The following is a 25,716-nucleotide window of genomic DNA, read 5'->3' as shown; positions in this document are numbered from 1 at the left end:
GTCGCATTGACGCACGTGCCTCGGCCGTGGCTGGGTAGCGTTTCCCCCCCGACTCATTTCCTGGTTCTCCTTCTCCATAAACGACGTGAAATCAAGGGGAGGGAACTTCTCCTGCTCCAGATTTCCCACCGTGGTCAGAAAGAACCGGGGAGACACTTTGTTTCTCTCACTTTGACTCAAGTCGCTACTCGCTCCGAAGCTAATCGCCGTCACTCTCTCACTTCTCCCTCGCTCTACCACCCCCCCACACACACACACATGCCGGCTCGACGCAAACACCAGCGCACAAGTATAAACATCAGGCCACTTACGTAGGTACGGCGAAAGCTCTGCGTGGAGCCTCCGCACAACCATAAAATAGGCTTAAGACGATATGTTTTTGTCCTGATTCTATTCTTTCACAATACATTGGTGCCGATTGGATTTGTATTGCGATTTTTCATTTCTTGCATTCTAGAAGTGTAACGATTAGATAGTGTCATGAGACATTTCTAAACACTAATTGTTTTCTAAAAATAACGCTCTGTTTTGCACGTAACATATAGTCTGTGACGGCAAGTAGTGTAACTATTTGATGACGTTAGCAGCTGTTGGTTTGCTCTGAGGATTTTTATAACTGTAAATTCTAAAGGCCGTTTTACAGTTGCTAAATCAGAGCTTGCGCGCGCCAATGTGACGTCAAAATGACGTAGATCTCGCTGGCGCGCCAGGATTTTGACCACTCTATTTTTTCAAGCGGAAACGGGGAGCCTGAACGAGCTGGAGGGTAACCAGATGCCAGGACTCTCAGAGTGACTGCAAGTCTCTCTTTTAAACTTACTGGGTTAAGATGAGCTCTTTTACGGCGAATGAAAGGCTTGATCCGACGAAGTAGGTCATCGAATCAAAACGAAGCATTGACGCCAGTCCTGCCCTTGTTTACCTTTTTCTTCTTCTTCTAGTCCGTAGAAATAGCAAAGTCGGTAGCCTTTACTCACTAGGGCCACCTCTGTTCATGAGAAGACTGCAACGACCACCACGCGGGAGTATAAACAGTTCCGGCGCTCCCATGACGTCACACTGGCGCTCGACAGGTCGGCTGCGGCGAGTATACCCCACGTTTAAGCAGGCCAAGGCTACACAGCCTTCTGATGGCTAGTCCTAACTAGGCATGGGTATACGATTCTGACGGTATTACCTTCAGCAAAGATTTCACGGTGTTGCGGTATTGCAGTTAGAGCTTTACAGTGTATTATTTTTTAAATGTCTGGGGAAAAAAACAACATTGAACACCATGTATTTCATTTTTAAACACACTGCACGTTGGCAGGGAGTTGGTTTTCTAAAGTGCACGTTCTGTCTTTGAAGACTCATTAAAAGAAGATGTTAGTGGTTTTGAAACTGTGACTTTTTCAAACGGCGGTATACCTTGGCACCGGTAACCGGCCCATGCCTAATCCTAACCGGTATGGCTGATATCAGAGCGGCTCTACTTACATGCAGGGCTTCCTCATGTGTCCGGGACATATTCGCCGTTATCTTGTCCTTTTACGGTGCAAACATTTATTGACCTAATGTGGGGGTAACTTAAGTCTTAAATTTGAGTCGCAGACTCGGTAGATGTAAATTAATTCGATGCGACAATGTGTTTACATGCCGTTTGTTAGTTAGCTCTGTGTAAAAAGGCCTTCAACGTGCTCAGAATGGCTGACTGTACAGTACTGTTGTCTCCAACCATAACTCTGCTCTCTCCATAGGACAAGCCCCCTCCCTACTCCCCTCCAGAAGACAAGAAGAACCAGTAGATCTGCTTGATCTCACCCTCATTCCTCTCCGTCTAATGTTCTCTCTATTCTACCGGATCACCTCAATTAATTAACTCGACATCAGGAAGGCCAAGGTTTTCCTCTTTTAACTTTCTTTTCCATCTTCCTAGTCCCCTTCTAACACATTCCTTTTGGTTTCCCCTTTCTCATTCCATTGCTTTTCCACCTCAGCCCATACCTTTTACATAATTCATATACCACGTTGTAATCTGTTTCATTTTCTTCAGAAGCACCTGGTAAAGGTGATGGAAATGAAAAGTATTTGTAGCGATCTTTGAGAGAAACGAGACGGTTGTTTAGGTCAAAGTTGTCAGGATTTGTTTAGTTTTTTCCGATGTGGTTGACAATAACTTTGTAACCTGATTAGCTAATTCAACATTTAATGCCTTGCAGGTGACCCAAGATCCCCACTGCCACCCTAAACTTCAGTTATGTTTTGACACTCACATATAATTTTCTACGACTGTCTATTAAACTAGACTGAATCTAAAGATGTTACTTACTTTGCTAATCTATTCAGAGACAAGCTGAATGCAGTGTTTTATTTTTCTATTATTTGTGTGTACAGGCTTTTAATATGTAGACTTTTAAAATGAGATATTTTCTCACAACACTAACCTAGAGAAAAACTAGCTTTTGTAAAGTGAGCGATTGCAGTGTGGCCTGGTCTGCTTTGACATGTTTTAGTGGATGAGAGAACCATAGAGATTTAGAGCAGCGTTGAGCCCCCGCAGTAAATCCCTGATCCTAGATTAGAGCAGAGAGTGTGGGGCGTACTGCCAGGGAGGGATTATCTTTGTAATGTGCAAAAGCAGAGCAGTCACCCAATGATGTCACTTCCTGTTTTGTCATGCCTCTGAACATTCGAGAAAACAATTGGTCAGACTCAACGCCGGCCTGCTTCACCTTCCATTCTTCTAACGTGAATTTGAAACATAATAGAAACAAACAAGACTATTAGAGGATGTTTCTATTTTCTGTGGTTGTGATCTTAACTCTCCAGTTTGAGGTCCGTCTTTAAATCTGATCTGAGCACCTCAGTATCTGAGCCTCTACTCTTCCTTCCTCTGTAGTCACTTATCTATATACTGTATCTGTGGCACATCTCTGGCTGATTATTTGCACTTTCAGAATGCTATGCATCGGGCTCCTGTTTGCTCTGTCATGGCTGTGTATTATAATAATAATAATAATAAAGCTCTGTATTTATTTCAAACTAATTTATTGAATAATTAAATTGGCTCAAGTAAGAAAAACAAAGCATGATCTCAACTAATGTATGTATGCATTGGATTGGATTTTATTAAATGGATCTTGATTCATGTGAAACAGAACTGTCTTTGCCTGTATTTCTACACTGAGCATTGCTATAATCACACATTGATGGGTATTCTACTTTAACCACAGCATAGTGCATTAGCATACATAACACAAACATATTCCAGAGTCAGCAGGAGGGGGTTATGTTATATGTCATTAGGCTTAAACAGCCCGGAAATGTGCTTTTCCCTTCTCAGAGTCAGTAGTCCACGTCTGCGCTTCTGGACATCTTGTGCAAATCCACCGCAGTTTCCCAAAGACTGACGCATGATGTCCCGAGCCTCCAGTACCTCAACATTTCAAATTTCACAGCTATGCCATCAAAGTGCTCATGATTTAAAAAAAGTACAGCAGATTCCATCGTAACACTGTCAGTATCACAGGTTTAAAACCGTACAGGCAGGGTGATTTGTGCATTCATGCCAAGATCCCAAGATGATAAAAATGGTGATCCATTTTCAGTTTTGTATTCTCAGGAGTAATGTACAGCACACAACGACTATTTTTTTTTTCCTACTTAAGGAGTTTTTTTTAACAGTGTCTTTATTGATTTGGGTTGTTCTTTTAACAGGACAATGTCTCAAAACTATACCCTGCAGTGGCTCTTTGTTCTCTTGGCACCACATTATGAACTGGCTCACATCCTTCGGTGGATTGAATTCTGCCCAGAAATTTAAAAAATAAAGTTAGAAAAAAGTTTTTGAGAGGTTTGTGCACACACGAGCGCCATTTTCTTTTCTTTTTTTCCCCCCAACAGCAATAGGGGTATGTTAAGTTATGCTTTAGCAATTACTCAACAAATGGCTTCTCACAGCATTGCAAAAAGGTCTCTATCTTTGTTGTACGTATTTTACAGCGATGACTTCTGTCTGGAAGGTGGTATTGATCTGCGGGGCAGATGATGAACTTTGTTCAAAGCAGACTAGAGTCAGGCATGGTAAAATCTGACACAAGATGGCAGCACATACCGTCGCCCTTCCATGGTCATGTATTTGTAAGACCAGCCAAATGGCACTTCTTTAACAGTTTAGGGTTAAGTAAAATAATGCCGGAGTTGTCCGTTTAGTTGTAGTCCAGCACTCTCAAAGCAACACATTGGATAAACTGATACCACTGTACTCATCGGCTCCTTAGAAACACTCACTCGGCAGCATGACCTGCATTTGTGTAAATTGTATGAATCTATGTATTTTATAATGAGTAACTTGCCTGAAACCAACCCCAACCATCTGTAATAAATGCGTACTGCTTTGCAGTAGAAGAAGGAAACTCAATTTTGTGTAGTGAAAGTACAATCATCTACTGAGTTGAGGAGATTGGTCTTTTCGTACCTGAAAGCAGACAATCTACAACTGAGGGTTATTTTCTACAAGCTAAGTAGCGCTGTCCTTAAAGGCAGAATGAGTAGGAATTGTCCGTTGCGTTTTTTTTAAACACAACATCCAAAGGAGGAAGGGCCACCTCCCCGGCTCAACGACACAAGAAGCCCACGGTTGCTCTTCATCCCCATCCTCTCCTTCAGTGAAACCCCACCCCAGATTCCCTCTCCTTTTGGAACAAGCTTTGTCCGCTTGACGTTTGGCCTCGATATATTTGTGTTTTTGTTTTTTTAAGCGCTGTGTCCGCCATTTGTACCTTGCTCTTGGGTGAGTGCTTACGATTGGGCAACTGGTTGAGTTCAGCGCTGTGGCTGGGGGCTACACACCCAGTGTCCAAAGGCTGACGCCCAGAAACACCCCTAGCATTTAGGGCTGTCCTTGTATGAAGAAATTCTTAGTCGACTAACACTTATACGATTTTGTCGACTAATCGATTAGTTGATTTAATTGACAGCGCTGTGCGCTTTGAGAGGTGGTTAAGACTAGAAAAGCACAATATAAATGTAGTTAATTAACCATCTGTAAAACTGAGTTTCTCCACAATTAATCCTGCAAAAGCACCACTTTAAATCTTGTGTTTACCATAAATGTGCTCATAAGTTTCTTGGAAATAAGTAATTAAGCATGAATAAGCATAAAAAATGACTAATCGACTAAATAAATCTTAGTCGACTAAGACCAAAACGACCGATTACTCGACTAGTCGACTTAGAGGTGGCAGCCCTACTAGCATCACAGCAAAAAAAAGAGAAAATACAGGCAGGGAGGGCAGGGTCTCTCTGCAATTACAGGGCACGCCACACACTTTGGGTGGCTCCCTAAGTCATAATTAAAAGGAGTTATTTTTGTACGAGTCTATTTTCAAGAAAATCCTACTCATTCTGCCTTTAAAATGTAACCCTAACGCCCTTTAGAACCAGGGTTTGTGACCCTTTCCTTAGCTATGCTATTGTCATGTAGTTATGTGAATAAGTCAAAGCCAGGTGGACAGTTTTGGGAAGGAAGGCCCATTACAGCCAGTTCTTCTGCTTAAAACAATGTAGGAAGGCAGTCATAAAAACAAAAAGAGATTTAAAAATACCCTCCAAATGTTTAAGGGGGGATTCTTATTACTGAGCTCTCTTCTTCACTTCTCTTCATGAGTCAGCTCATGTGGAGCAGAGGGTGATGCTGACCCCCTCTCCTATCCAGCAGGCGGGGAACAGCTCCTGGCTGAAGGCACAGTGGAAGGCGTGGAGCCTGGTCTGCCCGTCTCCGTAGTAGGTGAGCGTCCCCGCCTCGTAGTCCAGCAGCATGCCGATGCGGCTGTGCTGGGAGTGGCCGACCACAGTCTCCCGCCGGCCGTTGTGCCAGGCGCTGATCTGATGCTCGTCCAGTTGCAGGCTCCAGGACAGTTCGTTCATACCCACCATGCACCTTTTGCCCTTCTCCTTCCTGGGGATGGTCTCGTAGGTTACCTGATAAGAGACGAGGGAGAGGATGTCAGCATATTACCTACAGTAGATGCCCCCAGTTTGGAGAGACAGACAGCAGTACCAACACAGAAGCAATGTACTGCTGTGGACGGGATCGGCAGCCAAAAAATATTTTAGTTTTAGCCACCTTACCTTGCTGTCAGACAGCCCTTTCCTTTGGCACCACTTTTTCCTTAACCGTAACACTTCTGTATCCCCACGCAGAGGAGCAACTGTGCCAAACGCTGTATTATGCCAGCTTAGATCAGCTGGTTGAGTCAGACTCTCCGCTGTTTATGGAAGAGCCAACAAATACAAGAAAATAAATTGGGCCAGGGGCGGAAAGTGTTCTACTTCCTCAGGTCTCTCTCCAGACTCGCATTTTGCGACCAAAATTTGAGAGTGTGCGACTGAATTTTACATCCAGTCGCACATGTGCGACCAGTAAGTTTGCCCCCCTTTTTTTTTTTACACGTTAAACGTTGAAATGTCGGTACCTGAGAGCGCATAAGCGCAAGCTTATCTGTCCTCTCTAAATTGACAGAGAGCAGAGCTCTGACACATACACACACACACGCAGAGCTGCAGACGATACAAACTACGTCAGCTCTGCAGTTTTTTTGAAGTCACAGTTAGTCACTGAAATGCAGTGTTGCAAAGTTGTTTCAAGTGTGGTTACAGTTTTTCGTAACTTCACGCAGACAGCGTTTGCTGCGATAGGATATTAATGGCGAGCAGAACCTTTCAGCAACAAAGCAATTCAAAGTGCTTTAAATGAAACATTAAAGAGCAATTAAAAACGGTCATGATGAAAATTAAACAGGCTAAAAAACAATATACAAATACAATAACAGCTGTCATGACAGCGATGGGGCTGTCAGTTGGCCTTATATGTTGCATCTTCAAAAGTGACACTGAATTTGAAACAGCACATTGTAATTTCTGCATCTATTATCAAAGTATTTATTAGTAATACAGTGGAAATTTGTAGAAATGTGAATATTTGGTTAGCATGTTGATTTACGGTGTTTGCCCCTAAATTTTCTGGTTGTGCCCCTAATATTTTCAGTTGGGGGCCACAGTGCTCCTAGTGAGAAAAGTTAGTCTGGAGCCCTGTTCCTACTACCCCCCTACTTCCTACATCATGCTCTGTTGTGACGCTATTGCGTTGACACAATCTGTCCACAGACAAATAGGAATATAAACACCTGGCAAAGAACTCCCATTTTGCCATAATGACACACACACACACACACACACATACGTGCACACGCACACGTGCACACACACACACACACACACACACACACACGCAAGCGCGAAAACAATCCCAGCATCACTGTCGCGGTTGGTAACTAATATGATCCACATGGTAAAGGTTATACCTGCACACATCAGCATGTTAGCATGGTCATTTGGAGCATGCTGATGTTAGATTATAGCTCAAAGCACTGCTATGCCTAAGTACTAGGGGTGCTTCGATCGAAGGAGCCGGATTCAAATTCCAATCTCACAGTTGAATCTTCGCAGAGGCGTTATGAAACCAGGATCATGCCATTTTGGTTATATGGGGATGCTTAATGTCTGATTTTACAAAGAACTACCTGTTTTGTGTGCACGGAATAAAAATCCGGGCCCTCGGTTTCATAAACTGTTCGCACGGATTCATAATCCGTTCCCTCGGTTTTATAAATGTGAGCAAAGTTAGAAAGATATTCACAGATTTGAACTTCCGGGATAAATTACCCTGTAGCGAAATGTTATTGAATCACAAACGACGCATCTTTCCTACCGTAGTAAGGTAAACAACGAGCTACAAACTGATTTTCATCAAAACGAGCCGTCCTCCAACCTGGAGAAATAATACGTCTTTACGAGCAGCTGGCAGCTGGACGACAGTAAGAAGAGTGCTTAGGGACCGTCTACAAACTACAACACCCAAAAGAGATAACAACAAAAATATGTATTCATTAAATGATTAAATAAGGTAGTGTCTCCAAACTTACCTCAACTATAACTCTCCTGCTAGTTGTACTACAGCACTTACTTTAAAAAATAAGCATAATATCATTTTGGGTAATATTTTTGGCCAAAAACATTTAATATTTTAATAATTAAATAGAGTCGTGTCTCTAAACTTACCTCACAGATAAATACTCTTCTGCTGGTTGTACTACAGCACTTACCTTTCTAAAATAGGCATATGCATTATTTTGGGGAATATGTTTTGGCAAAAAAATTTAATATTTTAATAATTAAATAGAGTTGTGTCTCTAAACTTACCTCACAGATAGACAGACCTCTTCCGCTGGTTGTACTACAGCACTTACTTTTCAAAAATAGGCATATGCATAATTTTGGGGAATATTCTTTGCCAAAAACATTTAATATTATGTGTGGATTCAGTGTGGAACTTGCACAAGTTGGTTTCACACGCAGTGCCTTGGAATGACAGGAGCACAAATACCAAACAAAAATAAACCTTGGGATTGTGGGTTGTGTAACAGCCCTAGCTAAAGAGGCTGTAGGTGAGTTTGGGTTTAGGTCTGGATAACGATAGTTACGTTATTGTAACTCCCGATTCTATGAGTATAGGCGTAGCCCTCTAAGGCTACGCTATTATTGGGTTTATCCCTTCGCGCATGCGCAGTCGTGAAGATTTTCTTTCCCGCCCTTGCGTACAGTACGGGCTTCAACTACGTCCGCAGATACTGTATATGTACAGAGCGGACCCGTTGTTCATCTCCCAACATCAGCTTTTTCTTCAGCTAATGTAATAGGAGCAGGTGGCCCGAATCTTAGAGGGCTATGCATATACTCATAGAATCTGGAGTTACAATAACGTAACTATCGTTCTATTTCGTATAGGCTTCGCCCTCTAAGGCTACACTATTGGGTTAGGGCGAAGCTGATGTAGTCAATGCCACCTGCGACATAGACTTTTATTTTTATTTTTTTTTGTCTCTCTCATGCACTGGCAGAAGATCGCATCAGAAGCGTTATTCTGGTAAAAAAAAGCCTGCCATGGTAAAGACTTGACCTAACTGGCTGCAAAGCCCAAGCCATGAGTGTAGGCGTGCATGATAGTGAGAGTTGTAAATGATCGACAATTATGGGATGTCCATGTTCCTCTCAGCCACCCAGTGTAGGGGGGGTGAGGGTCTCAGACAAGTGACTTACACATGCAGCGGTACATATCATGATTGTAGGCGTGCATGGTTAGTGAGAGATAGTGACAACATATATATGAGGCACCGCTCTCCTCCCAGCACCCACAGCAAAAAAAAAAAAAAAGGGGGGAGGAAGCAGGCAGGCAGAGCACACATACAACGGAATATTATTCAACGTTAAGTGAGGATAGAACCGAGTGGGTCATAGAGGGCTCAGACATATTGCGCAGATAGAAACGGATGAAAGGGCATGGAGATGCCCAGGATTCCGCTGCGCAGATGTCGGCTACTTTCATGTCCTTGAACAGAGTCGCCGATGCCGACAGTGCCCTCTTAGAGTGTGCCCGGATGCCCGTGTTATAGGTCTCAGTGATAGCCTCGCACAGCCAGTGAGACAGACGCTGTTTTGAAAAGGCCGCTCCTTGGGAGTGTTCCCTATAGTGTACAAACAGCTGCTGTGTTTGCCTTATGTCCGCCCGGCGTAAAACGTGCCGTGATAACGCGCGGCGGGCATAACCAGTGGAAAACCTCCTCCGCGTCGTTGACATGAGGCGGGGGAAAAAAACCCTTGAGGGAAAAAACACCCCGACCGAAAATAATTAGTTAGAATTTTTCGGTGTGAGCGAGGGGTTTGGCTGCAAAGCGGCTGCGCTCCCGTCCCCTCTAATGGAGAGGCAGGACAGTGAACTGACAGCGCACATAAGTCGCTCACTCTCTTGGCTGACGTCAAGGCAAGGAGTAGCGCCGTTTTTAGTGACAGCAACCTGAGAGAGGCTTGTGCTAGGGGCTCGAAAGGAGGCTTCCCCAGAGCTCGAAGCACCAGTGCTATGTCTCATTGGGGTGTGAGAGGGTGCACGGCGGGTTTCTGTTGTTGGGGGGGGGGGGCATTCTCCTCCCACCACCTGCGACTCGCATATTCCTCCCCAGCCAGTAAGGGACGCGTCACGTGTGACGTCACTTTGCCCAGGGGAACCCCGGTTGCGAGGGTTCGGGGGTTTCCTCAATATGCCAGGTCTGACTGAAGAGAGGGAGGAATGGTCAGCATTCGCCACTTGTGGCGTATAGGCTCGAGGCGCTGGCGGTGAGACCACCTCTGGATTATCCTCATGTGGAGGACACCCAGGGGGGCTACTACGCGACCCGCAGACATCATGCCCAGAAAAAACATCACAGACAACGCTGACAGTGCCGCGTATGTCGTGGTGCGCAACAACAGAGAGATCAGCGCGTCTCGTCTTGGCGTTGACAGCCTGGCCCTCATGACAATCGAGTTTATGTCCACGCCCAGATAAACTATTGATTGTGCGGGGAGCAGTGAGCTTTTTTTGCCAGTTCGTGGCGAAGCCAGTGTTTGCAGATGTCGCAAACTTTCATAGTTTGCAGCGCTGCCTTTTCCAGGGAGGGGGCCAGAATGAGCAGACCGTCCAGATAAAACAGGGCACTGATGCCTTTTTTCCGCAACGGCTGAAGTGCCGTCTCCATGCACTTGGAAAAAGTGCGGGGGGGCAGTGAGTACCCGACCAGCAGCCGGTTGTACTGGAATGGGCCCCTTGGAAAAGAAGCGCAGGAATTTCCTGTGTCTGGGAATAATTGGATGTGAAAGTATAAGTCTTTCAGATCCACAGACGTGAACCGTTCGTGGTGGCGCCTACATTCCAACACTTGCCTGACCATGAGCATGTGGAATTGGCGCCCCGTAATGCACCGGTTGAATTGGGGCAGGTCGAGAATAGGACGCAACCCGCCTTTCTTTTGTGTGTCACACTCATCCATGCCGCGCTGTGCTCCGAAAGCGGGCGTGCGCATGTTTGTGTTTACAGACATGGCCAACAAGGAGCGCAGAGCCTGATCCGCCGCTGAGCGAGACATGTGATCGTGTCGCCCAGCCCATGGTAGGGCTCTGTTGAAAGGGCGGCGACCGGTCACCGCCGACTGGGGCGGGAGCGGCCACCGGGTCGCTGTCGTCCTCATCCCGCTGGCATAGCCGGGGGGAGAAGAATGACTGAGCGGCAACGCTCATAGCGCGTGAGCGTTTGCTCCCGCTGTCTGCATAGTGAGAGAGCGGTGGAGCTCCGCATGCTGCGGTGGGCTGGTGTGTGCTTGTCATAGATATATACACCTATGTGTGCTTGTGTGGGGAACGACTGTCATGTTGTCAGCCCATTGTTCAGTGGGAACGAGGGCTGTTGTGTCTCCGGCACTTAACCGTAGAGGGACAGACGTTACCCGCGCCCTGACATAGCCACGCCGTTTTGGCTCGGGGGTCGGGTTAGACCAGGTGGTGGACACCTTCATGATCCTCCTGCTCCTTGAAGCCTGCCGGTAATGTGCCGGCAGCCGCTGCGGAGGGGGCCCGGGCGGAGTAGCGGGGCTCGAAGCCTGGGAAGACGCTCTGGAGGAACGGGCTTCCCAGAGCCGAGCCTTCGGAGCCGAGCCTTCGGAGCCGCTCCGCGTCTTCGACCGCTTGGTGAGGAGGGACGTGGCTGTCTGATGACGGGGCCCAAATAGTCCATCGGGAGCTATGGGGCCGTACAGAAGCTCGCGCCTGACGTCAATGGGTAGTTGCGACATGTGGGGCTAGGTGTTTCGCTGGGCCACAGTCTGCCACGCCGTGACTCTGGACAACGCGACCGTGGACGCCATGGTCAGGGTGAGGGTGGCGGTCATGGCCTTGCTAATCTCAGTGGCTAGCTCCGGAGGAAGAGCTCCTGGAGTGGTGGCCATAGCAAAGACGGCAGAGGTTAGCATACCTGATCCTGGGGGAAAAGGCGCGGGTTTCCGGTGGCCGAAAAAAAGCAGCCTCCGGAAGCAGAATGGACGCCAGGCTCTGCTCCAGGGGTTACCGAAGGAAGCCCACTTGTGTCGCCTTGAACCCGAGTGAAGCGGGCGAGCGAGGCAGGAGCCTTCAGTTTCCCGGGCTGGGAGAGAGAGAGCCTCCTCCACAAACGGCCGAATGCTCCGTGAAGCGCGGCTAGAGTGGAGCCCATGAGAAGGGCGGCTCCTGAGCGTAACATCCCCGCTCAAGAGGCCAAGAGCGGGGGCTGGAAGCTCAGCTCAGCCGGGAGCGCTATGCCTCTCTGGTCTGCCGCCTTTTGATGATCTCCGGCAGATCCAAGAAGAGAGCCTTAGCGGTGGAGGCCACCGAAACGGTGCCCCCGGCCGTTTCAGAGATGGGGAGAGCCGCAATGAGAGGGCATCGATCCCCGTGTCAAGGTCCAGTCCTCCCAGGGGGGAGGAGGGACAGCCGGTGACAGAGGCGTTATCCGAGGGAATCGAGCCATCGGGCTCGTGCTTGTCGATAAAGCCTTCCTCCAGCAGATCCAGGGTGTTGACGGATCTGCCCAGCTGCATCCCCTTCCCCGCTAGCCTGGGCGGGCGCAGAACTGGCAGGAGGCGTCGGGGGCGAGAGCCGGGCCGGCGTGAGCGGCGCCGAGGCAGGTCTCGCAGCGGGGATGGAGGTCCGGCGGCGGGATGTAGCCGGTCCGGCAGACTGTGGGGCAGAGGCGAACACCGCTGGAAGTCGTGCGGATCCAGGGTGTTGACGGATTGCCGTCTATCTGCCCAGCTGCCATCCCCTTCCCCGCTAGCCTGACAAACCAGAAAAGCTTCCACCTGCCGGTTAAGCTCTTTAGATGGCAGGCAGGCGCAGAACTGGCAGGAGGTGTCGGGGGCGAGAGCCGGGCCCGCGTGAGCGGCACCGAGGCAGGTCTCGCAGTGGGGATGGAGGTCCGGCGGCAGGATGTAGCCGGTCCGGCAGTTGGAGCAGAGGCGAACACCGCTGGAAGTCGAGTTTGTCTTCATACTGCTAGCTTGAAGAAAAAGTGGGAGAGGAACAACGGGTCTGCTCTGTACATATACAGTATCTGCGGACGTAGTTGAAGCCCGTACTGTATGCAAGGGCGGGAAAGAAAATGTTCACGACTGCGCATGCGCGAAGGGATAAACCCAATAGCGTAGCCTTAGAGGGCGAAGCCTATACGAAATAGAACTAAAGGATCCAAAATTTCAACTACTGCCACGATGGTAATTGTACACAAACTGCATACAAGTGAACATTAACCCCAGCCAGAAAAGTAAACAAAAGCTAGAAAAAGTGTATATAATGTGTTTCCATTATTCACATTATTAATACAGATCTGAAATGTGAAAATTAACATTGTGAATGTGTTCATTATGAATGAATGTGTGATATTGATATTTAAGTTTGTTCTGCCACCTTTTTTGTTTCAGTTTGCATAACATTTTACTTAATTTTTACTTACTAAATGTTCAGTCTCAAATCATGTTTTAAGGCAACAACATTTACATACATATATACTGTATATATATTTTTTACACTAAAGTATTTGTTGTAGTATGCTGTTTGATGTTTAGATATGCTGGTGCTTTGCTGCTTCTTGTGGCTCTGCATGGCAAACAGGAATAGCTTCTCTGATGCTCTAGCTGTCTGTGTTGTGTCTTGTTGACTTCTGTCTGTATAATTTAACCTGTACTAATGTCTTGCTTCTTCCTGTTGCTCTGGTCTAAAATCATCTGGCCAAAAGGACTGCAGTTGAAAATTAGCCGGCTGGCTAACACTGGCACATTTACAGAAATGTTGATTAATGTGTGTTGTCCTTTATAAATAAAGAATAAGAATAGTATAACTACCTTCTCTGGAGTATTTTGTGAGACACTGCTGAGAGAAGGTGTGTCCAAACTTTTGGCCTATACTGTATTTTTGTTGTTATCTCTTTTGGGTGTTGTAGTTTGTAGACGGTCCCTAAGCACTCGTCTTACTGTCGTCTCACTGCCAGCTGCTCGTAGAGACCAATATTATTTCTCCAGGTTGGAGGACGGCTCGTTTTGATGAAAATCAGTTTGTAGCTCGTTGTTTACCTTACTACGGTAGGAAAGATGCGTCGTTTGTGATTTAATAACATTTTGCTGTAGAATAATTTATCCCGGAAGTTCGAATCTGTGAATATCTTTCTAACTTTGCTCATGTTTATAAAACCGAGGGCACGGATTATGAATCTGTGTGAACAGTTTATGAAACCGAGGCAACGGATTTTTATTCCGTGCGCACGCTTTAGTTTTTTTTTCTCAGCTGACCCCAGGAGGGCTCCGTAGAGAAGAACTTGGCAGCAGGGATTTAAATCTTTAACTGAAAATGTCTTGGAGAAGAAAATCCAAAATGTGGGTGCACTTTGAAATAGTAAAAGCTCATCCAAAGTAAGATCCAATTGTGTGCTATAGCCTGATACAGGAGCACTGCTGTGTGTGTGTGTGTGTGTGTGTGTGTATATGTAAAAGAAGTAGAGAATGCGCTTTTGCAATAAGAAGCTACTCTGTGTCCCACTTGGTTGCATGTTTTCATACAAAATGAGCTTTACCCACACCTTATCACAGTAAGTAATACTTCAAAATATAGTCTATATCCTCGACGTTCCACTTCCGTTGCCTTGGGCTTCCTTTGTGTTGGCATTTTAAACTCCGGTGGATTTCTGAGGACTATGGTTAACTGTTCCTCAGATCTCTGCAGGGTAAATCCAGACAGCTAGTTAGACTATCTGTCCAATCTGAGTTTTCTATTGCACGGCTAAAACAACTTTTGAACGTACGCATGTTCCAACAATACAAGTTTCCTCCCGAGGCTATTTTGCAGCGGCACCTAGGCTTTTCTCGTGCTTAGCACCGCCCAAGACGGTTGTGATTGGCTTAAAGAAATGCCAATGAACCACAGCACGTTTTTCTCCCATCCCCGAATGCTGTGGGGACTAGCCAGACCCTCCTTAGCAGCGCTGCAGTGGAGGAAGGTCTGCCAAAGCGAGACTAACCCCCCTATATATTAGCCCCCCACCACCCACACACACACACACACACACACAAGTCAACAATAGGCAAGACTTGACGGTTCTGATTCGACTGTGTAAATTCTTACTTTTAGTAAATTACTGCAAAAGAAATGAAGTGCTAATTGGTTATGCAGCGATGCCAATATTAATGAAAAAAGTTAATGGCTGGCTCATCAAAAATGACCACCCAGGTGGACATTTTAAAGGCAGACTAACAGGTCTCTGAGGGTCTGAATTCTAGCTGATAGACCGGTGTTCAAATACTTATTTGCAGCTGTATCATACAAATATATAGTTAAAAAATCATATATTGTGATTTCTGGATTTCTTTTTTTAGATTATGTCTCTCACAGTGGCCATTCAACTACGATGACAATTTCAGACCCTCCATGATTTCCAAGTGGGAGAACTTGCAAAATAGCAGGGTGTTCAAATACTTATTTTTCTTACTGTATATTTATTGTAATAGTACCTTTTAACTGCTTCTTTGAAGTTTGTCAGACACTGCTGCCCATTCTCCATAACCATCAGTAATTCAAATCAACTATTGGCTCTGGCTGTCTATAAAAAAAAAAAGATGCAGCAATGGCTGCAAACGTTTACACACTTTTACGTGAACTGTAGTCATTTAGGAATTTTTTGCTTGTAACAGTTACTTTCAGATGCTGTGTTAAGATTGTGATTCCTGTTTAACTTGGCTTGGCTAATTTTCCTGAATAACTTCAATGAACCACTCCCAACACAACAGTGTACAAACACGACATGCATGGTTCCTTACCCCGAGGTAGGCCCAGGGTTTGGACACCTCCAGCTCCCAGTAGTGCTGTCCATTTTTGAAGCCCTGAAAGCAGAGCACCTGCCAGGTGTGATCGAAGCGTGCTTCATGGGCTGGGACGGGGCGGGGCCCGGTGGTCAGGTGCTCGGCCCTCCGGTTCTCCTGGGACAGACACAGGTGCCCGTTGGCCGTGCGAGGGTCAAAGGTCAGAGAGCATCGGTCTGTAATGAGAACAAAATGAATCAGACAGAATGAAGCAGGAACAGATATTTACACCATTAAAAAACTTTTTTTGTTCCTGTGCCCTTCTCTCTAACAAAATCATTCTATGGTCGCAGAAATAACAATAAGGCACGGTGACCTTCGCTGTCCCCATCTTTGAATGTCATCCAAGCACTGAAGCTTATTGCCCTGCTGCATTTTGCTAATTAATTATATTTAGAAGAACCAGACAACCAGGTAAATTCTTAAAACAAAAACGCTGTCTAAACTTTTAGATAGGACTTACAAGCACTGAGGCCCTCCTTCCCACCAGGGTGGCACGGAGCAGCTGGACTAGGAACCACAGCTAGGATCGGCCTCTTATCTTGAGGAGAACCTGGAGGCCAATGACAAGCTTAATAACACAGAGCAAAGATTGGGGAACACACTGCTGCCAATTCTAGCTAAACTGCTACAGAGGGAACATCATTCCTGAAGGCATCTTACCATCTTTATCCGGACCCACAGCGGTGCTCACAGCTTTCTCTAGGTCCTCAGACACCAGCTTGGAGACTCGGGACAGGACATCTGTGACACCGTTTAATCGCTCTTGAAGGTTTGGTGTTACATCTGTGGGAATATCTTTGAAACGCGGGACCTCTATGACCATTGATTCCTGTGAAGAGATAAGCATTTTAAAGACCTTGATGATTTGGCAGCTGATGATATTTTCCCCTTACCTTGCACAAAAGCTGGATTCTGGCGATATCGAGAGATCACGGGAGAATGGCGGGATCACATATCAAACGAAAATCCATCTTGTCAGGCTACATGTAATGCAGTTTGTGTCTGAACTGCAGCGAACACATGAAGAGGCTGATGGGTTGGGTTTGCTGCTGTTCGGACTGTTCATTTAAAACAACAATGATGGACGTGATAGAAAGATAGTTCCATCCAATCACCTGCAAGGTATAGATGCACCGATTGACCAGCTGGTGACCAGAATTGGCCGATTTTCACGTGATCGGCCATGACCAGCGACCAGCTAACGTTAGCAGATAAGCCCATTGACAGCAATGGTATTGTTCATATTCATGCACAATGACAAATAAAGCAAACTTGCTAAAAAAAAGGAACTACACGCTGTTTTCAGGTAACGTTACTGTTGACGTTCAAACAGGCCTGTGTGTGTGTTTTGAGAAATATCTTCATACTGCAAGGCTATATATATATATATATATATATATATATATATATATATATATATATATATATATATATTAGTTGGTTATTGGATGTAAAAAGAAGGAAATGGTTCTTCCATAACATTGCACTTTAGAGTAATTTATATAGTTCTATTTTATAGTGCTCGATTATCTATTCAAAAAGTTTTCTATGTTCTATGCAAAATGTAAAATGTTCTATTAAAGAAAAGATAGAAATAAATATCTGTGTGTGCTGTAAAGTGGATAGAAAATATGTAGATGGGAGGCATCTAACTGTTTCTTTCTGAGTGCAATATAGTTGTATTGTTACACTACAGTCTTTCCATTTAAGCCAAATGTATGATAGTTTAAAGGCAGAAGTACAAACCTTGATGAGCTCTGTATCAGAGAGCTTAAGTACAGCTGCTATCTGTTCCCGGCTCTCTTCGAGTATCTGGGAGCGCTCCTTAAGTTCAGCTAGCCGTGCCTCCGCCTCAGTGATGGCAGCTTCTTTCTGCTCCTCTGTGAAGAGCTCTGTAGCCTCCTGCTTCTCCGCCAGTATTTTAATCAGGGTGGAGAACTTGACATTGACCCAGGTGGAAGTCTGCTGAAGAGTCACCTGTTGATAAAAGATGTTGAATCATATGCCTGCATTAAGGATTTTGGGTACACATGTTTAATAGTGTCCAGTCCTAAATTTTGATCCATGCCTTTTTATTTATCTACAATAATATCAAGCTTCAGCTGCAGCTTTCTCCGTGAAGACCTGAACATTTCTTATTTCATTTACAAGTCTTGTGGGTGTGCAAGAATAATAATCAATTGCTTGATTTCCGTTAAAAATTGGCTGTAAGTGTGTGACAGCTGCAGGAAGTGGTGGATTGTGCCAATGTGGTTAACCAATGAGAGTTAACACTGCTTAAAAAACATTTGCTTAAATTTCAACGTTCGATCACTTAGAAACATATTAAGAGTTAAAGTGCTCATATTATGCTCATTTTCAGGTTCATAGTTGTATTTAAAGGTTGTACCAGACTAGGTTTATGTGGTTTAATAAAAAAATAATTACCATATTTTTGTTGTACTACACATTGCTGCAGCTCCTCTTTTCACCCTATGTGTTGTTCCCTTTGTTTTAGCTACAGAGTGAAGCATCACACTTCTGTACCATCTTTGTTGGGAGTCGCACATACTCAGTAGCTAGGTAAGGACTACTAGCCAGTCAGAAGCAGAGGATGAGGGAGTGCCACGCTTGCTAGGCGAGCATTATAACGTGTGTTACAAAGTGACCCACGTTCGTCACAGAAGTAAAGGCTGGACTACAATAGAGCTGTTTGGAGCAGTTTGTGAACAGTGGTTTCTATTGGAGATGTTAAGTCCCTTTGGGGTGGACTTTGGGCTTTTTCACTTTGTAAACCTATTACATGCACAAAAAGATATATAGCACAATAAATGAAAGGGAAAAAGCCAAAAAGCATATAAGTTATATATCTTTTATATGTACGTTATAGGTTTACGAACACACGTTATAATGCTCGCCTAGCTGCCAGCGTGGCACTCCCTCATACTCTGCTTCTGACTGGCTGGTAGTCCTTACCTAGCTACTGCGTATGTGCGACTTCCAACAAAGATGGAACAGAAGTGTGATGCCTCACTCTGTAGCTAAAACAGAGAGCTCAGGGTGAAAAGAGGAGCTTCAGCAATGTGTAGTACAACAAAAAGATGGTGTTTTTTGAAAATTAAACCATGTAAACCTATTCTGATATAACCTCTAAATACGATTATGAACCTGAGAATGAGCATAATATGAGCACTTTAAGTCCCCTTTCTGACAGATTGGGAAAACATCTTTGTTTGAAGCATAGTGAAGCCTTTAACCTACTTTTCACAGAGGGAAAGCTTAAATTGGGGGTTTACCTTCGCTTGATTGATATTTTCAGCCAAGTCATTTATACTTTTCAGCGTCTCTTCAGTGAGTTTCCCCACGTCCTTTCTCTTCCTTTCCAGCAGAAGCTGTAAAGAATACACCTCAAATTGAGACAGTGCACTTTGCATAATCACAATCACAGTCCCCTTCGTTTCTGGAGTAAAGTGGACAGTGTAATAACTGGAATGACAATCCATGTTACAATACCAGCTAAGCAAATGGGGTGACATTGTGTTACTATACCTCTTGGTTTTCCCTTTCTGCCTCCAACAACACCTTGTCGTGGTTCGCGCATTCAGAGATGCCACACTGGCAGCACACAGACATTTTGTCCTGCCTACAGTAATAAACCAAAGGCTTTTTATGGCGATCACACAGCAGCAAGGCTCTCGCCCCTTCGCTTTCCCTCATAAGCGACTCTCTACAGGAGGGGCCAGTGTTCACAGCCTCAGTCATGACTGACATGTTCACATTACGCTTGAGAATGGGCCTGGTAGCAAACTTCTCATTGCACATTGGACAGTGAGGTCCGATATCAGACTTGATCTTGGTGTCCCAGTGAAGGCTGATGCAGTCGTGACAGAAGGTGTGACCGCAGGGGATGGTTACAGGGATCCGGAAACGGTCCAGGCATATAGCACAGTTCAGGTTTGAATTCTGAGAATCCATCTCTGAAGGAAGAGCAGACATCTCTGTAAAAAAAAAAAAAAAAAAAAAAAAGAGGTTGGTAATAATGGGATAGAACATATCAGTGTATCATATCTGTACACCATGTCACTGCTTACCATCTTTGTTATTAAGATCTTAATATCACATCGTAAGCCCTTTATATAGAAACAGTTTCTCAGAAGGGTAGAAAAAAAATCATTCATGGCCCCAATTTTTGTTATTGTCAGTTATTAGAATGTGCAACAAAGCCACGGTCAAGGACAGTACAAGGCTCAGTCCAAATGGTAACGTTGGCTACCACACATTAACTTAACCAAGTAGAAGGAAAAGCTAACATTAGCTAACGTTAGCCTAAAATCAAGTCAGTTCACGTTAGCTAGGACGTGTGGACAAATAATAATAGTCACGATATTAAAACAGTCTGGTGATTTAGGTAACTGTAAATCAGCGTACCCTTTTCCCCCTTTACACTCTATCTATAACAAGACACAATATGAATTCTTACCACTTCAACAGATACATTCGTGCACAGCATTTGTGGGAATACTGACTGAATATAGTCAGAAGCTTCCCTGATGACGGCAGACGCAAAAATGATGCCTTCATGTGCTGTCGGGAAAATACACAAACACATGTAAAATGTCCAACCAGGATCCAACGAAACCTTACTAACGTGTTATACGCGTTCATAATACACCCATGGTTATGCGGGGATTCGTGTCACACTTCTATTGTTATTATTATTGCAGTGTTACATTTGTAACAAATAACCCTATTCGCGTGGGACTAGTGTAACCTGGGGACCTCTATCGTTAGTAATTTAAAACCTCCCATTAGTAACGTTAATAGTCAAGTAAAAATCCCCCCGCAAATTCACCACCATCTTTAGCCAAACACAGAGGTTGTTCTCTTAATGAGAATATTAGTCTCTCGCGCGTATCGGCATCTGCGTGATTTGGGTCGTATTGACTGCGTTGTCAATTATAAATCTTTAATGTTTGGTTTAACTCCAAAACCAAAAAGTATAACGTTATATTTTGAAATATGCACGAAATAAAGCTAAAACAAAGAACATAATAGATGTTACCGTTTTATCTGCTAGTTGACTACGGTTCAGTGCTAAAGAAAACAAAAACACTTAAAAGGTACTAAGGTCCACGAACTCATTTTGCGTTCTCTCGGCCACCGTATCTTCTGAAAAAAAAGAAGGGAAAAACTAATTTCAAGATGGCGCTGCGCACTGTTTGCGCCGCTACCTTGCGAACTGGGACAGATTTAGGGGTCAATAATGCGAGGACATTTGTCACAACAGGTATTGTAACGACATCGCCAAATTATATTCTGTTTACATTTAGTAAGTTCGTGCCCGGGGATCAGTATTGCTTGTACGGTTTGTGTCAGGTTAGCTAGCTACATCAGTTTGAAGCAGCCTCGTTACGTGCGCTCCTCTGTGGAGAAAGACATTTCGCAAAAGTCCATAGAAAAATGTGACTATTAATTGTGAGCTTAGGGGTGCAGTGGTCGGCAGTAATAGTAATAGTAATAATGTCAGCACAATGGGCTGTATGCTGTATAGTCAGCACTGATAGGGTTATCCATCTCACATGCCCGGGGTTACCATTGACACAAATATCATCCTATTTTGGGCATTAGTTCCCACTATTGGTTTGGGGAAGCACAAGGAGAACCAACCATGAATGGTGAAACAAGTGCTATGTAATTAACTATATGTTTGGGATGTTTCCACACAACAGCATTCCTCTGCAGACGGATACCTCCTATGGGTCCAATGCCAAATGAGGACGTTGACGTTGAAAACCTGGAGTCATTAGAGAAGTATCGCAGCTACACTCGTTACTTAAAACAAGCGGAGGAAGCAAGGAACAAACCTGCATGGTGGAAGACCTACAGGAGCTACGTGGAAAAAGCTGACCTTGAGCATGGTGAGAAATAAAAGAGGAAGCTGAAGAAACAGTTGACAGTGATTTCCCGGCGGTGGGAACATGTCATGACAAAATGATTGGTTAAGTTCGCAGTTTGAAGTGTTAGTGTGAATCCTGTGTTCTTGCAGGTGCAGAGCGAGTGGACATTGGACTGCCATACTATCGACCCGGCAGGACCAAAGAAGTGAGGGAGAGGAAGCAGGTGATGAAGGACAACAAGAAGAACATTGAGCTGGAGAGGGCTTCACGTCTGCGCACTTGTAAGCTCACACTTATCATGAAAGAACTACTTAAGCTTTTTGGTAAGTGAATGCATTTAAAAAAAAAAAAAACTAATATATTCTCTTTATCTCATCAGTTAAGATCCCTCTGGATAAAGTGCAGGAAACCTGGGAGAAGAGCAGTGGTCCATTTCACATAAAGAGACTTGCAGACCACTACGGAGTCTTCAGAGATCTCTTTCCCATGGCATGTTTTCTACCTCAAGTCTCGCTCCGGATAGGCTATGGCCAGGACAACAGTGGTCAAGTGCATTATGGGAATCGGCTGACACCAACAGAAGTACGTGAACGGACTGGAAGTTCATAGTGTCCTAATTTTGCCTATAATTGATATTCTAAGGGCCGCCAAGTTAATCTTTCTTTCTGCCTCTTTGAACACATCATTCTCTCATTGCATTCTGATGTGTATTTTATTTTATTCACTTTTCTGCTCTGTGCACCCACCTTTTTATATATCTTCTCTGACTGTATTCTTTGCCTTGTCTTTGCTGTACTTTTTCTCTAGGCAGTGTCTGCCCCTCAAATCAGCTTTGATGCCGAGGAGGGCTCCCTGTGGACCCTTCTGCTCACCTGTCCAGGTCAGCATCAGCTATCACAGGAGGCCACTAGATTGTAATAGTCAGCAACTGTCTATATTGCCTTTTTAGAAGTGAATCAACACACATCAGTGATGGATTCTCAGCATTTACGGACCATCTAAAATCATTTATCGTCTTTTTCAGATGAGCATCTTCTGGATAATGAGGCAGAATACATCCACTGGCTAGTGTGAGTACTGCAAGTCAAGTCAACTGTGCTTTTATTTATGAATCTCAGTTAAAAACAATACAGATTTACCAAAATACGATTAAATAATTAATGACAAACCTAAATTACAGCTACCATCAATTTACTTTTGTCAATCCATGCTTAACTGGGCAGTTCAGTAAAAATTAAAGTCAGAATGATGGATGTGCAAAGTTTTGACACAAGAAGGCTGTTTTCACATTCATCTGCTGAAGAGGGAAAGTTTCTATGTGCTCACCATACCTCTGAGTTTATCAAGTGGGCGTACAAGCAGGATTTTGTGACATCACAACTAGCTTGGGGGCCAATCATGGTCCAATGTGATGTGGAAACGGGAAACCTCTGTTGCACATACACTAATGGACTGTTCAACTAAGTAGGAGACATCTTGTGTCCAGCGGTTCAACTTTTAACCAACAACAATTGCATATTCATAAATTAGGATTTTTTTTAATGAGTTAGAGTAAAAGCAATTTTTAAGTATTTTTAACAACTACAACCTCGAATGACCCATATTTCTGTAGAGGGAACATACCAGGCGGAGCAGTGCAGGCCGGAGAGGAGCTGTGTCACTACCTGCCCCCGTTCCCTGCCAGAGGAACAGGCTTCCACCGCTACATTTATGTCCTCTTCAAGCAGGAGGGACCCATCAACTTCCAGGAGGATGTCAGGCCGTCGCCATGGTGAGCATTACACTCTATACACAGACAGGAAGCTGATGCTCTTGAGCATTATTTGTGTAATATGAAATTGAGTCTTGCGTTGCCAGACCTATCTCCACAGTGCTGTGGAGTAAGGTCTGGCTACACCACAGATGCATTCTGGGATAGGAGAAAAGAACGCTCTGGGTTGTTCGCATTTCTTTAAACCAATCACAATCGTCTTGGGCGACGCTAAGCTCCGGATGCAGAGACAGTGGATCTGCAAAATGGTCTCGGGAAGGAACTTGTTTTGGTGGAACATTTGCACCACGCAAAAGAAAACACCACATACAATATTATTGAAGTTAACCGTTCACATAATACAGTAACGTGAGCTATTTAAATTAGCTGGATACATGGTTAAATGTTATTTGCTCTTATTAGTGTATCACCCTGTGTACTTCATTCATAGCAATCCTCCTTCCTTGTAAATCTTTACAATCATTCCCCGAAAGAACCAAGCAGGCCTGCCTTGTTGCACGATCCAAATTTTCTTCATAATTTGCTATGCTTAGCATGTTGCTTACTAGCTCAAAGTTGTTGTTTCCCGTGGCGAAGGGATTTTAAGAACAGCAACACAAAGAGAGTGGAAGCAGAGGGGCAAAGCCTGACGTCAGACTATATAAAATATAACCACATCGTTCAAGTATACTTGTACACTCATTACTGCATAAGATAAGTGCTCAAATTGAGTTTTTTTAAGTCCCGCAAATATCTACCTTTTTTTAAATGTACACTTTGCTCATTTTGTCTTGTGATGCTCAAATAGAATCTTCTGTGATTGTGATAATGTTATTGGCCTCAATCGCCAAAACAGACAGCCATGAAGTGATACACTGAAAACATTCCCAAAGAAGGACATTTTCATATAATTTAACAAAGTGTTTAAACATAAGAGTGTGCCACTGTCAGTGACTATGGAATGTAAGTAAACTGTATTGACATGCATTACAAGGGTTGGGCATTGTCTAGATTTGAACAATTCTGATTCCAATTGCCATTCTCCCTTTCAATCCGGTTCTTATCGATTCTCGATTCCGATTCTTTGAGGGGTGGAGTTGAAACGGGTCACACACTATTTTCACAAATATGAGGAAAGTTTTATTTTGATTCAGTGGTGGCTTTGCAGTTTTACAGGGCTTTTTCAATATAAATTAAAGCCACACTAGAGCGCTGCTTACTGCGCTCCAAGGCTGCAACACAACAAGCGCCTGGCTGGGAAATGATGATCGGATTTGAAACCGATTCCAAAAAAGAAACCTTCTATTGGAATCGTAATTTTTGAAATGATTCTATTGCAGTCTTAATTTTTGAAACGATTCCAAGTAGGAGTCGATTCTCGATGCCCAATCCTATGCATTACATCATGTTTGATATAGCAACAAAGAGACTAAGCTTGCGTTGGCTTTCCTCCCTTAGCCATTCTCTGGTGGATCGTTCATTCAAGACGATAGAATTCTACAGAAAGCACCAAGACAACATGACACCTGCAGGCTTGGCCTTCTTCCAGTGCCAGTGGGACGAATCTGTCACCGACACCTTTCACACCACACTCAGTGAGTCACGCTCACAAACACAGCGCAAGTTTGGTCTTGTCACATTTCACATGTCACATTGTCACAGCTTCTTGTCTAATAATAATAAAGTCTGCCTGTTGAATCTTCTCCCTGCAGACATGAGGGAGCCAGTGTTTGAGTTCATCCGGCCTCCAGTGTACCACCCTCCACAGGTCAAATACCCTCATCGACAGCCCCTACGCTACCTGGACAGATACAGAGATGGAAAGGAGCACACATATGGAATATATTGATTATGAGACAAACACTCACAGAGTTTAGAAAATACATTTCCTTGCAAATGTGTCGTCATGTTTGGCATATTTATGTTAGAAAAATAAAGCCTTTTTCAACTGTGCTGGGATTCTGCTTTGTTTATATCTTCCAAGGAGGTTATGTTTTTGGTCCTGATGGAGCATATTTTTGGTCTGTTATTAGTTGGAAACAGATAGCATTTGTTTTGATACAATTTGATGGAAAGTTTGGGTGAAAAGAACTGGTGATTGATTTAAAGATGCATCCTGGGATGTGCTGGGACACATCATTAGTGATGTTATCTGAGGTCATCAGTTGTTTCAGGTCTTTCAACATCATACACCCTCGGGCGACCCAGCCAGGGTTGATCTGACACTGATCTGTGTCCCAGCAGCATTGCCCCATGGATGAGCCCTGCTGATCCATAGCCATCTCAGCTGCTTCTGTGGTGG

The 25,716-nt window shown here is 44.4% G+C and overlaps 3 protein-coding genes across 4 annotated transcripts in view; 2 read left to right on the top strand and 1 right to left on the bottom strand.

Moving 5' to 3' along the window:
• The window catches only part of wbp2 (WW domain binding protein 2), a 9,515-nt gene extending 6,890 nt beyond the window's left edge, over positions 1 to 2,625 (top strand). The window contains exon 8 of the mRNA XM_028567131.1: positions 1,737 to 2,625. Within this exon, the coding sequence (XP_028422932.1) occupies positions 1,737 to 1,784 (48 nt within the window). The 3' untranslated portion in view covers positions 1,785 to 2,625. The remainder of the gene's footprint in view (positions 1 to 1,736) is intronic.
• Positions 2,626 to 5,194: 2,569 nt separating this feature from the next.
• Positions 5,195 to 20,910, bottom strand: trim65 (tripartite motif containing 65). 2 transcript variants are annotated; one of them, XM_028567124.1, is made up of 9 exons: positions 20,830 to 20,910; positions 20,248 to 20,351; positions 19,317 to 19,765; positions 19,064 to 19,159; positions 17,535 to 17,765; positions 16,449 to 16,617; positions 16,249 to 16,338; positions 15,744 to 15,961; positions 5,195 to 5,961 (listed from the first exon to the last, which is right to left on the bottom strand). In XM_028567124.1, exons 3-9 carry the CDS (start codon positions 19,761 to 19,763, stop codon positions 5,653 to 5,655), a joined length of 1,560 nt encoding a protein of 519 aa, XP_028422925.1. In that variant the 5' UTR covers positions 19,764 to 19,765; positions 20,248 to 20,351; positions 20,830 to 20,910; the 3' UTR covers positions 5,195 to 5,652. The 2 variants fall into 2 exon arrangements, with proteins under 2 accessions (XP_028422925.1, XP_028422926.1); XM_028567125.1 differs by lacking the exon at positions 20,248 to 20,351 and having other exon boundaries at positions 20,830 to 20,863.
• mrpl38 (mitochondrial ribosomal protein L38) lies at positions 20,906 to 25,370 on the top strand. Its single transcript, XM_028567130.1, has 9 exons — positions 20,906 to 21,054; positions 21,497 to 21,685; positions 21,814 to 21,945; positions 22,044 to 22,246; positions 22,472 to 22,544; positions 22,689 to 22,734; positions 23,277 to 23,435; positions 24,873 to 25,009; positions 25,127 to 25,370. Exons 1-9 carry the CDS (start codon positions 20,970 to 20,972, stop codon positions 25,261 to 25,263), a joined length of 1,161 nt encoding a protein of 386 aa, XP_028422931.1. The 5' UTR covers positions 20,906 to 20,969; the 3' UTR covers positions 25,264 to 25,370.
• Positions 25,371 to 25,716: the final 346 nt, after the last annotated feature.

Source organism: Perca flavescens, chromosome 21, assembly GCF_004354835.1.
Source record: "Perca flavescens isolate YP-PL-M2 chromosome 21, PFLA_1.0, whole genome shotgun sequence".
Taxonomy (NCBI): Eukaryota; Metazoa; Chordata; class Actinopteri; order Perciformes; family Percidae; genus Perca; species Perca flavescens.
This window is presented reverse-complemented; position numbering and strand designations above follow the sequence as displayed.